General features: G+C 33.8%; 1 protein-coding gene across 4 annotated transcripts in view; it reads left to right on the top strand.

Annotated features, from left to right (window-relative positions):
- CNKSR2 (connector enhancer of kinase suppressor of Ras 2) overlaps positions 1 to 13,630 on the top strand; it is a 334,822-nt gene that overhangs the window by 56,657 nt on the left and 264,535 nt on the right. For all 4 annotated transcript variants that reach the window (XM_027868521.1, XM_027868512.1, XM_027868505.1 and 1 more), the window contains exon 2: positions 8,201 to 8,364. In XM_027868521.1, the coding sequence (XP_027724322.1) occupies positions 8,201 to 8,364 (164 nt within the window). The remainder of the gene's footprint in view (positions 1 to 8,200; positions 8,365 to 13,630) is intronic.

The raw sequence follows: 13,630 nt of genomic DNA, 5'->3' as shown, positions 1-13,630 counted from the left end.
CATATTATTTTGACATTTGGGTTCAAGGTAAATATTTTATTATGTTGAGGAGAATGTCATTCTATTTTTCTTAGAGTTTTTATAATAAAGGGATACTGAATTTTGCCTTGGACTTTCTGAATCTATTAACATAATTGTACTTTTTTTAGTTTGTGGGGTTCATCTATCTTACTATGTTAATGGTTATACACCACTTTTGCATGCTTTATATAAAATGAGCTTTGCCATTATGAATAACTCAAAACAAATAATTTCTGCTTACAAGTATGAATTGAACATGTCTTGTTCTTTGGATGCTTAGTTATTGCTGCTTTACTCATTATAAATGTAATAAACATGTGTATAAATATGTATTATAAATGAGTTGGTATACAAGTTACATATTTTTACTTATATGAGATCCATACCTATCATTCATAAGTGTGTATCTAGATGATATATGATCTAGTTAAAAAAAACCTCTGAGTAAGTAAAGATGTAAGAGAGTTGGGTACCAGTTCAATTCTCTCACTGGCTTGCTTTGTAATCTTGGGTAAGTCACTTAAATTCTCTATGTCTCAGTTCCTTCCTACTTCTATAAAATGATGACTTTGTATGTACGTATATTATTATTAGATCTACTGTGATGTTTCTTAACCCAGTATTCCTATTTTGTCTTAGTCTTTCAGGTTTACTCTATTGAACAAAAGCTTCACTTATATATTTATAAATGAAATAGGAGAGAGAGAGAGAGAGAGAGAGAGAGAGAGAGAGAGAGAGAGAGAGAGAGAGAAAGTAATTAGGTCTTGAAGTAATTAGGAAGACCTGAATCTGAATTCACTTCTACTTACTAGCTCTGTAGCCACTGACAAGTTATTATCTCTCTCAGCCTCTCTCAGTTTACACATCTATAAAAGAGGGATGATAATAGCACCTACCTCACAGAGTTGTCATGACATTCAGATGAGACAATACATTTAAAGCAGCATAGAAATGTCATTAGTTATTATCTCTAAGGTTGCTTCCAGCTCTGACATTTTCTGACTTCATGGATTTTTCCTCTAGTTAAATTTTAAATTCTTTCAGCATCTGTTTAGTTGTTTAAAATCAAGAAATGGAAAAATAGAGGAAAAAATATTTTAGGGAAGGACTCTAGATTTGCATATTTGGGGGAAATTGGCATATTACCATTGGGAGTTTATTGAGCCACTACACCAGAATCCCTTTTTAAAATTAATTTGTTTATAGTTTTCAACATTCACTTCCATAAGCTTTTGAGTTTTAAATTTTCTCACTCTTCCTCCTCAGTCCTCTCCCCAAGACAGCATGCAATCTGATATAGGCTCTACATATACATTCATATTAAACATATTTTCACATTAGTCATGTTGTAAAGAAGAATTAGGCCCAATGGGAGGATCCATGAGAAAGAAGAAATAAAGCAAAACAATGAATAGAGAGAGAGAACAAATAGTGTGCTTCAATCTGCTTTCAGACTCCATAGTTCTGGATGTGACTCTGGGTGTGCACATCATTTTCCATCGTGAGTCTTTTGGAATTGTCTTAGATCCTTCACCATGCCATAATTCTTAAAGATATAGTAATCTGGGAGAAGGGAAGGGAAACGAGAAAAGTGAGATCTCTGGGGAGTCTTTAGTGGAGAGACCTGAATTAAAAGAGGTAATATTCACCATTGTTAAGATATTTTAAAAAAAAAAGATATTTTTTCTAGTCTTTAAAGAAATTATAGGATATTACATCATGAATTTAGGAAACCCAGATATTTGGCTTCCCACTTTGTCACAAAGAGGCTCAGAAGGCCTCCATTTTTAATATAATAAAAAAAAATAAAAATCCCATTCCTAAACCTATGCTTCTAGATAGCTATAAAATTCTAGGACAATGTACTATACAAGGAGACAGTCTTCTAAAGAAAGGATTATAGTATAAGATCTTATGTTTGGGGCTATTGGCTGTAATGACAGCACTAATATAGCTGAAAAAATTCTGAAAATGCCATTAAATATTACTTTAAGGTTATTGTTTCATATTCCCTATTTGCCCTATTTCTCACTCATTAAGGATGCCGGGCTGTTCCCTAGTACTGGTTTAGCATTACCTAGCTACAAGCATGCTTCCAGAAGTCTTTTTTTCTGTTTTCTCCTTGTGTGAAAAATAGAATAGTTTTCAAAGGACCATTTTCAAAAAAGTTTCAGAACAGTGATCAATGAATTGATTTAGTGTCTTGTTATTGGCTATTTAGTTACAGTAATGGGCATCTTGTCTTCCATTGTTGAGAAGAGCTTTCTTGATTATTATTCCAAAGCCATTAGTTTGATTTGTTAAGCATAGACATATTTATGTATGCATGGATAGATAACCTAAAATGGTTCCATTAATAGCACGCTCTAGGGAATTAGCTCATATACCTCAGTTGGATGAGCAATATTCAAAGAATTAGAAAACAAAAATATTCATGACACTAAAACTTATTGAACATTGTTCTATGTTTCATATTTGATTCATTTCAGGACCATATGTATGGTCTCTCAGGACTATCCTTATGTCATTCACAACTTCAGAAAGTTATCATCGGAGACCATACCACACTTTCAGAAGAAAAACGCTCATTATTTGAACTTCTTGATGGCTTATGCCTAGGAAAATGAGTTTCTTCCATAAAGCAGTTTACAGTTAAAGACTAAAAACTGGGAAAAACTTGAGATACTAACAGAAAAGTACAATTAACAAATTTGTGTTGATAAGGAACTAAGATCTTGACTAAAATATCATGAAAGCTAATCATTAATTCAAAGTAAGGAGAGGTTCTGGCTCTGTGATTTCACGGATAGAAGGAACTTCTGGGTGAGGAAACACTATCAACACTGAGTTTTACCTTCTTTGGAATTTATAGTCTCAGAGAATGTGTAGAACATTGAGCAATTAAGTGATCACTCAGTGTTTTACACACACACACACACACACACACACACACACTAACATATTATATCCATCCATCCATCCATCTATCTCTCTATCTATCTCTCTATCTCTCTATCTATCTATCTATCTATCTATCTATCTATCTATCTTTGGAAGTCAAACCCAGATTTCCTATCCACATCTTTATCCACTTTGTCCCACTACCTCTTTGTTCTTTTAAGTAAGATCAGAAAGAAATCAACACTTATCAGTTGATAACAAGGCACTGTTTTAGTAGACTTGAAACCCTGCTAGACTTGGATATAAAAGCAACCTGGTTTCAAATCCCATCTCTGACACTTATTATGTTTAGTGTCAACATCTTTGAGCCCAAGTTTCTTCATCTATAAAATGGGAATATTAGCTATAGTTGGGTTGAATCTCACAAAGTTGTAAAGATCAAATAGGATAATTGATAATGTGTATAAAATACTTTGTGAATCTTAAAACACCCAGTTACTGTCATCAGGCATTATGCAGGAAGAGCATATAATCCATTTAGAGAAATGTGATATGAACATTAAAAAAGATATAATAAAAGATTGAATTATCAGTTCAAGATAAAAGAAATATTTACATATACATAGAATAAGAGAGCTTACCTGAAATGATTCAGTTAATTATATGCTTTTTGGCTAATTAAGTGTTCCTATCAATCTATAATACACTTAGATGGATATGATTAATTTTATTTGGAGGCAATCAGGGTTAAGTGACTTGCCCAGGGTCACTCAGCTAGTAAATGCCTGAGGCTGGGTTTCAATTCAGGTCCTCCTGACTCCAGGGCCAGTACTCTATCCACTGTGCCACTGCTGCCTCAACACAATTAAATTTTAAAGAGTTGGTAGACAATTATTTTATTAGGAGTTTAGAGGAGAGAAATTATGTCAAGGCAGAGTGGTGGGAAAATGCTCAATGGATGAGGTGAAATCAGCCTGTAGAATTCAAAGGATGTGAATCGGCAGAGAGAGAAAGAGGAGGGTCATTTGCGATAGTTTGTGCATCATGAACATTAAGAAAACTTAATGTCTAGGGACAGGGGATAAACTTATTTTAATGAAATGGGTTATCTAGGGGAGGAAATGGAGAGAAAAGTCTGGAAATGCAGAGGCCTTTTTGCTAGGTTAGGGTGTTTCTGCTCAGTCAATAAAAATTAATTAAGTGCTTACTATGTGCCAAGCATTGGGGATGTAAAAAAGATGAAAACATGTTCTCTGTCTCCAGGAAGCTCACATCTAATAGGAGAGACAATATGTAAATATCTATATCTATCTACATACAAGATCAATAAAATATAAATGGAAAGTTATCTCCTTCAATTGGGAAAGGAGGGGCCATGGAAAGACATCCTTCAGAAGGTAAGAGTTTAGCTAAGGAAGCCAGGAAGGTCAGAAAGTTGGCAAAGGTGAGGAGGGAGAGCATTTAAATCATGGGAGATAGCTAGTGAAAGGGCACGAACAACCATGAGGAAAATTTAAAAAAAAAACCTCCTTTCTTTATGGGAAATATCAATTTTGGGAGACAAAAGACAGGCTGATAGAGATCTACCATGTTATATGTTATCAAAGAGTCTTTGAATATTTGAACATTATGGATGTTTAGCCTGAAATTTTTATATGGTATCATAGGAGTTAGAGTGGAAAAGATTTTAGAGATTAAGTTAAGTGAATAAGTTCCCTGAAGACATTTTTGTTTCATTTTTGTCTTTATTCCTCCAACGCCTGGCACACAGTAGGTACTTAATGAATGCTTGTTGGTTGACTGAGCATTTATTCCTGTGTACTTCTTCACAGATAGATGAGAAAACTAAAGCCCAGGTTTCTAACCTAGGCCATCTAATTCTAAATATAAGATCCTTTCTATTAATCAATAAACAAGCATTTACTAAGCACTTAATATATACTAGGCACTGTGGTAAGAACTGTGAATACAAAGAAAGATGTTAAAAAAAAAATCCCTGCCCTCAAGAAGCTCACATTCTAATGGGGAGAAAACATGTAAATAACTAGACATATGATATATATAGAGTTGATGGGTGGTAATGTATCTATTGATTTTTTTTCTAATATTATCTTTTACCCTTTCTCTTTTGACCTACCCTGATATTTCTGAACAGAATATGCTGCTTTCCCTCTTCTTTCCAGGGGTATTCTGTAAAGTAAGTAGGGCTTTTTAAGCAAGGGGCAGCTAAGTGGCACAGTGGATAGAGTGCAAAGCCTATAGTCAGGAAGACCTGAGTTCAAATCTGGCCTCAGATACTTACTTACTACCTATGGGACCCTGGGCAGCTCACTTAACCTTCTTTGCTTCAGTTTTCTCATCTGCATAATGAGCTGGAGAAGGAATTGGCAAACCACTCCACTATCTTTGCTAAGAAAACCCCAAATGGGGTCCCAAAGTGTCAGAAATAACTGAAATGCCTGAACAACAGAAAGGAAGACTTTATTGGCCAAGTTTCTAGGCCAATAAGCTCCTTGAGGGTAGGGACTATTTCATTTTTTGTCTTTCTGTTCCAGGCCCTAGAACAATAAACACTAAATACCTGTTTGTTGAAATGAATATAATTTGATAATTAGGGTTTTTGAGAATGATTAAAGATATCTTAAGGTGGGGCAGCTAGGGGGCACAGTGGATAGAGCACCGGCACTGGATTCAGGAGGACCTGAGTTCAAATCCGGCCTCAGACACATAACACTTACTAGCTGTGGGACAAGTCACTTAACTCCATTGCCTAGCCAAAAAAAAAAAAGATATCTTAAGGCAAGAAAAAAAGCCACTTTTGATTGATTTTACTACTGCTACAGGTCAGTGTAGACATAGCTGTTCCACTTTCCACAGTGCATTCAATCATTATTAATTTGCTCCTTCTTCTCCAGCCTCATTTTTTTTCTCTTCTAAAATTCTATTCTATGCTTACTTTAATAAGTGAAAACCTTTAATATGTTGCTGTCTTTTTTAAATTAAATTCATGATTTGCTGCTTAAATGGAAGGCTTTCTAACCTTAAGAACTTGAATGAAATTTCTTGACTTCTGTAAGTTCTGTGGATTTTTTTGGGGTTGAGGTGAAGACTTTAACCTGGGTCTCTAAACCTCTCTAAAGTTACATGCTTTCACAAAGAGTTCATTCCACTTCTTTTTTTGGGTATTTAAAAGAAGCATGGTTTGTCCAAATTTCAGGAACATACCGAATTATAGGCCTAGCTTTAAAATGGCACACGAATGCTTACTGTTCTTACCTCCCATCAACTTAAAATGCTTTACTCTGTATTGGAACATATTTTACTGTGTAGCATTTGTCAAAAATATTGAATTACATGAACATTGAAAATATCGTTTTCTCAAAGATTTTAAGTCAATGGCTTGTGTTTTTCTTGTGACAAAGAATCATTGTAGCATTTAGCCCAAATGTCCATTTTCTGTCTAACTCCCTTAAAAACAAAGTGCAGGAATTTAAAATGGCCTCATTTAAAAATTGAGTTGGTGATATAACCTCTTCTGACATTTTTCCTTTAAAAATAATTACACAGAGCTCTCTCTCTCTCTTTTTTTAGGCAATTGGGGTTAAGTGATTTGCCCAGGGCCACACAGCTAGTAAGCGTCAAGTGTTTGGTCTGAGGCTGGATTTGAACTCAGGTCATCGTGACTTTAAGGCTGGTGCTCTATCCTCTGCACCACTTAGCTCCCCCTTATAGCATTCTCTTACCCAAGATTTTTTCCTTCTCATAATAGTTACCGAGAAGAGAAATTAAGAGATGAGGGGAATGACTAAATTGTTGAATAAATAGTCAAATTTGTAGATAGTTGCTATCATGGATGGAGAAGTTTGGGATTTGAAGAAAATAATCCCCTCTCTTCAGGATTATTTTACCAAAACTATATAAATTAGTGTTATTTGCCAGGATAATATTCATTTACCTTACTTAAACTGGAAATAAAAGAGGGTTGAAATTCAGAGATCATCATGGCAAGCTTGAATATTTACATATTTGTGTTTTGAGTTTGGCTAAAGATTGTAGGAAGGGAAATTTCTCATTAATTGAAAATGAGACAATTATGATTTAAGTGAAATGGCATACAATTAGTCAGGGTTTTGCAAATCATTATGTATTTGCTATACTAGCCTGGAAGTCAGAAAGCCTGTGACTCACAAGTGGTATGAGCTACTGTGTTTTTATTTTTGTCTTTGAATCCCTAGCATATAGGTTGGTGCTTGGCTAACTCATTGCATTAATTTATAGATCCACTGATTTGGTAGATTATTTCCTCAATGCCTCATTTTCCCTGTGTATAGAAATAATAGATCAGCAAACAAAATTTTGCTAAAAAATTTAAAGTTTTTAATTACAAGATTTATGAATTTAGAATATATACTAGAAGATTCATCTACATGGCAAAGTATATATGAAGGAATTCCAAGAAAATTACCATGGAACATGATTGTTTTCACAATTTTCAAATATGGGAGGAAAGAAACTTCCATAGAAGTTAAGGAACTAATAATGATATTCTGATGGACCTAGGATTTCATCAGTTTGTATATTCCTTCAATTCTCCATCCCTTCTCATCCTGGATTATTTTAGTCCATGTTTTTTCTGCAAATCCTCCAGATAGGATCTATTCAACATGCTGGAAATTTCTATCTTTTTTCTTTAATACCTGGAATATTAATATACCACTCAGGTAGCAAATGTATTATATCCCAGTCTTGCTATATGACTTGTCCATGGCTTTTTCTAATCATGTACATCTTCAATAATGTCTTCTAAGTGAATCATTGTGTATGTTATCCTTGAGAATAAAATGAGTCAAGCCAACAAGCATTTGTTAAGCCAAGCATAGAACTTAGTGATAAAGATAGTGTCCAGCTCTTTATCAAGTCCCTTCCTCATTCTTTATTATTTGCCTTTACTTTATAGTAACAATGGTATTGCAACTTGACTTTGCTCAATTCTTTCCTAAATAGTATTGCTAAACTGTTGTGGTCATTTAATGAACAATAGTTGTGTGGCTGGCATTCTATTTGAGGTGGGGGTGAAAAGGGAGAAGAATGAAATCAAACTAGCAAACACATTTTCCTTATTTCCATCTTTAAGAGCTATCATTCTTACTCAAAATATTTTCTTTTGATCATACATAATCACAGGATGTTTAAAAATTTTTTCAACTTGTACTCTCTTGCACTTCTTGATGGAGTTAGTGTCTTTTCCTTTTCTTCCTCTTCATATTTTTTTCTATAGGTCTGGATGATTGTCTTCAACAGTACATTAAGAATTTTGAGAGGGAAAAGATCAGTGGGGACCAGCTGCTTCGAATTACCCACCAAGAACTAGAAGATTTGGGAGTCACTCGCATTGGCCATCAAGAACTTATATTGGAGGCAGTTGACCTACTGTGTGCACTGGTAAGTTTCTTGTGGGAAGGAAGACTTTTTTTATCATTAATATAGGTTTATGAGTATGGTTTATATATTCATCAAGGGCATTTTTTGTGAACATATTAAAAGGAACAGGAAAGTTTTCAGAAGAGATATTCCACATTAGAACACATATTTACCATTACACAAATTGGTTGAAAGATACAAAGAATAAATAATCTCAGTGTGCTTATTGTTTGTTGACAATTTTTTTTAAATGTTGAGCAAAACACCACCTTAAAAGCTATCTTCCAACAAGGCAACTCCCATGTCAATGCACAAATTTTATAGGATTCTTTGAAAGATATAATAGCTGAGATAACATTATTCAAAAACTCTCTGATTTTTAATATCAATTGAGGAAAATAGCAGAGAGAGATAATTTGCCAATGATATTCAATACACAGTCAAAGTTGAAGAGGAATTCCATATAAATGGTGAGTGCCTTCAGTTGTTCCTGTTTGCAGCTGACATTTTGCTTATTACATGAAGCCACAGAGATTCATATAATTATTCAAAAGAATTTGAGACCTAACTATCCATTCAATAAAAGCTAAATTGTAAGCCCCACCTTATCTAAACTATTACATGTATTTAGTCAGACAGCCTATGGAATACACAGACACATTCATAAATATGCACACACACACATATGTACACCTTGGATAGACACTACAAAAGGATAATTAGCAAGGTCCAGAATTCAACAGGAAGAGGACAGTGGAATGGATTTCATTTGGGAAATTGCAATGATGCCAAACTTCTTCCTTAAGCAAGGTACATCTTTTAGCAACAATATCCTTCCATTGATTTTGTATGGCTTCAAAAATGAAACAGTATAGTTTCTGAAGAATTGAAGGTGAAAATCATCTAAAGGTCAATGTAGAGATGCATGGTGGGCTGAGCAGTCTGCAGCACATTAAAAAACAATTATTAGAGAGAAGTGGTATAAAAATGCCAAAGAAATAGAACTAGGTCTTGATTAGGGTGAATGATGAATCCCATGAAGTGGACTCATTATTCTAATTCACATTGTATATTTCCATTGGACTGGAATTGCATTTTACATATATAATTATAACTTAAAATAGTGAAAATCCAAATACATGAAATCACTTTACATGATTCATTATTCACACTAATCATGCATGTAAGTTGAGCAGGCCATGTTGTGAGACCTCAAGGTGACTGATGAACAACCCACATACTCTATTAAAATTCTCATAACATCAAGAGAGTGTGAAAAAAATCACCAGTATATTAGGTAAAGCCCCTATGGAGAACTCAGGGAAGGATGTGGAGGAGAGTTGACATGGTATGTTCAGGCATGAATAAATTATGATTTTTGTCACTGAAGGAATCACACATATCAATGAGATTACAGATCCTTTGGAGTGTTAAAATCATTAATAAAGGTAGAAAAAGAAATTGAAGAATTCATATTCCCCAAACTCTCATCTGATGAGTACCATCCTTGAATTCAATAGTTTATAGAATTTAAAGCTTAAAACTTCAACCTAAAGTTTAAGCCTTTTCCAACTTCAGGGAATTGACTGGTGCTGATTAGAGATGAAGTTTTACTGTTCTGTAAAAATTTTACTACCAAAAGGTTTCTTTTTTGAACATTCAGTTTTTTTAACCTTTACTCTTCTGCCTACATTTTTTTTGCAAGTTGCCACTTTCTATCCTGTCCATGGTCACCACTTCTATTTGACATAAGACCTAGAAATCCTGAATATTCCAATAAGACAAGAAAAAGTAATTAAGGTAATAAATACAGGTAAAAAAAATTTTAAAAAGTTTCACATTTTTGTAACTAAAATGACTAATTTTATTAAATTGAATTTAACAATAATTAGAGGAATAACTTCATCAAACTTGCAGGATATAAATTAAAATCTGCATAAATCATCAGCATTTCTATATATAATAATACCAATAAAACCCAGCAGGATGAAATAGAAGGAAAAATTCATTTAAAATAATTACCGAATGTATAAAATAATTGGAGTCTACTTGCCTTCTATTTATACTTTCTTCCATTCTTCTTCCTTTCTGTGATAAAAGCTGAAAAACTTCCCTGAATACACACACACACACACACACACACACACACACACACACACACAGTCTTTGGAGAGTGCAATTTAGTCTGTCCATAGTTTTTTAGTTGGGAATCAGTGCCAAGTTATAAATTATGAAGCCTGGTATCTCAGGTGGTGTCACCATGTTCAGCTACTTAGGGAACTTAAAAATAGCAACTTGCTCTGAGAGTTTTTCATACCAGCCTTTGGAGAAATTCAATCAGTTCTAAAGCACCTTTCTCTCTTAAGGTATTCATTTGAAATTCATATTGCAGGCATTGTCTCTGAATATAAAGAGATGACAGAGTAGCCCTTTTATGGAAAAATCAACCTGGAAAAAAGTTATGTCATTTTCGTAGTTTCTTCCAAGCATTTCCCTTGAGAATTATAAATTACACAGTGAATGATTATTCCAGTGCATTAAAAGATAGCTTATGTAAGAGAGCTCATAGAGGAGAGAAGTGAATATTTAAGTGATCCCTTTACCAAATTCTCCCAGGGCACAAAATATCTCCCAGGAGAAAGTTTCACACCAAACTCTGCCCAACCATATTTTATAAAGCCAGCCTTTGGTTTCTAAAACTTCTTAATATCTCATTCTTAAATGTCTTCTTTTTTACATGGGAGTTTTAATGTTCAGTCATGGAATGAGTGCTCCCACAAGATGATGGCAGAAATGGAAGAAGATAGAGTATTTCAGAGTTAGCTTACTGGATCACTTTATGAAACAGGCATATTCCAATAAAGTTGCCTGTGAAACACATTTCTGAGAAGTAGATCTTATTTTCCAATTGAGTTCCACTATAAAAAAACCATAAATATTTTTCCAGAGGAAAAAAATATTCCAGTAGACTAAGTTGGACAGACCCATGAAATCTTAAATACTGTATAGTGGGTACTATATTTTTAGTATTTTCAACTCATTGTTGTACTTTCTTCTGTCATTGATAATCTTTGTGCTTTGTTAGAACTTCTCTCCAGTCTGACTCCATATTTCTAGCTACTGGAACTTAGGTCTCTTCTTTCTTTTCTTTGTATTTGTGAGTTTACAATCTAATAGAGTCTAATCTAAACACATCTATTTGAGCTGGGTTATTTTGCCATTAAGTGACTCTGGGTACCATAGTAACCTCTCCCAGTGAACCTTCATCTTGGATTTCTAACTGGAAGATGTCTTAGAAACCATCTAATCAAATCCCCTCATTTTAAATATGAGGAAACTGAGACCTGGTTCCTCAGCAGTATTTCCACTCTTACTGGTACTATAGCCTAGAAATTGCTTGTGATCTGAACTTTCAGTTCTATAAAAAAGTGAATTCCTCATTTTATAAATGCTTTTAGTTTGCAACATTCATTTTCATAAGATTTTGAGTTCCAAATTTTTCTCCCTCCTTCTTTCCCTCCCATTGCCCTCCCCAAGATAACAAGAAATCATATAGGTTATACATGCACAATGATGTTTAAAATATTTCCACTTTAGTCATGTTGTAAAAGAAGAATTAGAACACAAGGGAAAAACCATGAGAAAGAAAATAAAACAAAAAAAGTGCAAATAGTATATTTCAATATGCATTCAGACTCCACAGTTCTTTCCCTGGAAGTAGACAGTATTTTCCATCACGAGTCCCTTGGAATTGTCTTGGATCATTGAATTGCTGAGAAAAGCTAAATCTATCATAGTTGATCCTCACACCATGTTGCTCTTACTGTGTACAATATTCTCCTGGTTCTGCTCACTTCACTCAGAATCAGTTCATGTAAGTCTTTCCAGGTTTTACTGAAACCTGCCTGTTTATCATTTCTTATAGCAAAATAGTATTCTATTATATTCATATGCCACAACTTGTTCAGCCATTCCCCAATTGATGGGCATCTCCTCAATTTCCAGTTCTTTGCCACCACAAAAAGAGTTGCTATAAATATTTTTGTACATGTGGTTCCTTTTTCCCATTTTTATGATCTCTTTGGGATTCAGACCTAGTAGTGGTATTGCTGGATCAAAGAGTATGCACATTTTTATAACCCGTTGGGCATAGTTCCAAATTGCTTTCCAGAATGATTGAATCAATTCACAACTCCACCAACAATGCATCAGTGTTCCAATTTTCCCACATCTTCTCCAACATGTATCATTTTCCTTTTCTGTCATATTAGCCAATCTGATAGGAATGAGGTGGTACCTCAGAATTGTTTTAATTTTCATTTCTCTAATCAAGAGTGATTTAGAGCATTTTTTATATGACTAGGATAGCTTTAATTTCTTCATCTGAAAACTGTCATATCCTTTGACCATTCATCAATTGTGTATTGATTCTCTAGGATTCTCTATGTATACCATTATATTTTTTGCAAAGAGAGATAGTTTTGTTTCCTCATTGTCTATTCTAATTCCTTCAATTTCTTTTTCTTCTCATATTGCTAAAACTAACATTTCTAGTACAATATTGAATAGTAGTGGTGATAATGGACATTCTAATTTCACCCCTGATCTTAATGGGGAAGCTTCTAGCTTATTCCCATTACATATAATGCTTGCTGATGGTTTCAGATAGATAGTGCTTATTGTTTTAATGAAAATTCCATTTATTCCCGTGCTTTCTAGTGTTTTTAATAAGAATGGGTGCTGTATTTTGTCAAAAGCTTTTTCTGCAAATATTGAGGTAATCATATGATTTCTGTTAATTTTGTTATTGATATGGTCAATTATGCTGATAGTTCTCCTAATATTGAATCAGCCCTGCATTCCTGGTATAACTCCCATCTGTGTGTATTATCCTGGTGATAAATTGCTGTAATCTCTTTGCTAATATTTTATTTAAAAATTTTGCATCAATATTCATTAGGGAAATTTGCCTATAATTTTCTTTCTCTGTTTCAACTTTTCCTGGTTTAGGTATCAGCACTATATTTGTGTCATAAAAGGAATTTGGTAGGATTCTTTCTTTGCCTATTTTTCCAAATAGTTTGTATAATATTGGAACTAATTGTTCTTTAAGTATTTGGTAGAATTCACTTGTAAATCCACCTTATCCTGGAGATTGTTTCTTAAGGAGTTTATTGATAGCTTGTTTAATTTCTTTTTCTAAAATGGGGTTATTTAGGTATTTTATTTGTATTCTTAAGTATTCATCCATTTCACTTAGATTGTCAGATTTATCGATATGCAATTG

The sequence above is a fragment of the Vombatus ursinus genome, unplaced genomic scaffold (assembly GCF_900497805.2).
Source record: "Vombatus ursinus unplaced genomic scaffold, bare-nosed wombat genome assembly UNPS02001419.1, whole genome shotgun sequence".
Taxonomy (NCBI): domain Eukaryota; kingdom Metazoa; phylum Chordata; class Mammalia; order Diprotodontia; family Vombatidae; genus Vombatus; species Vombatus ursinus.
The sequence above is the reverse complement of the archived record's forward strand: the minus strand, read 5'-3'. Positions and strand labels throughout refer to the sequence as shown.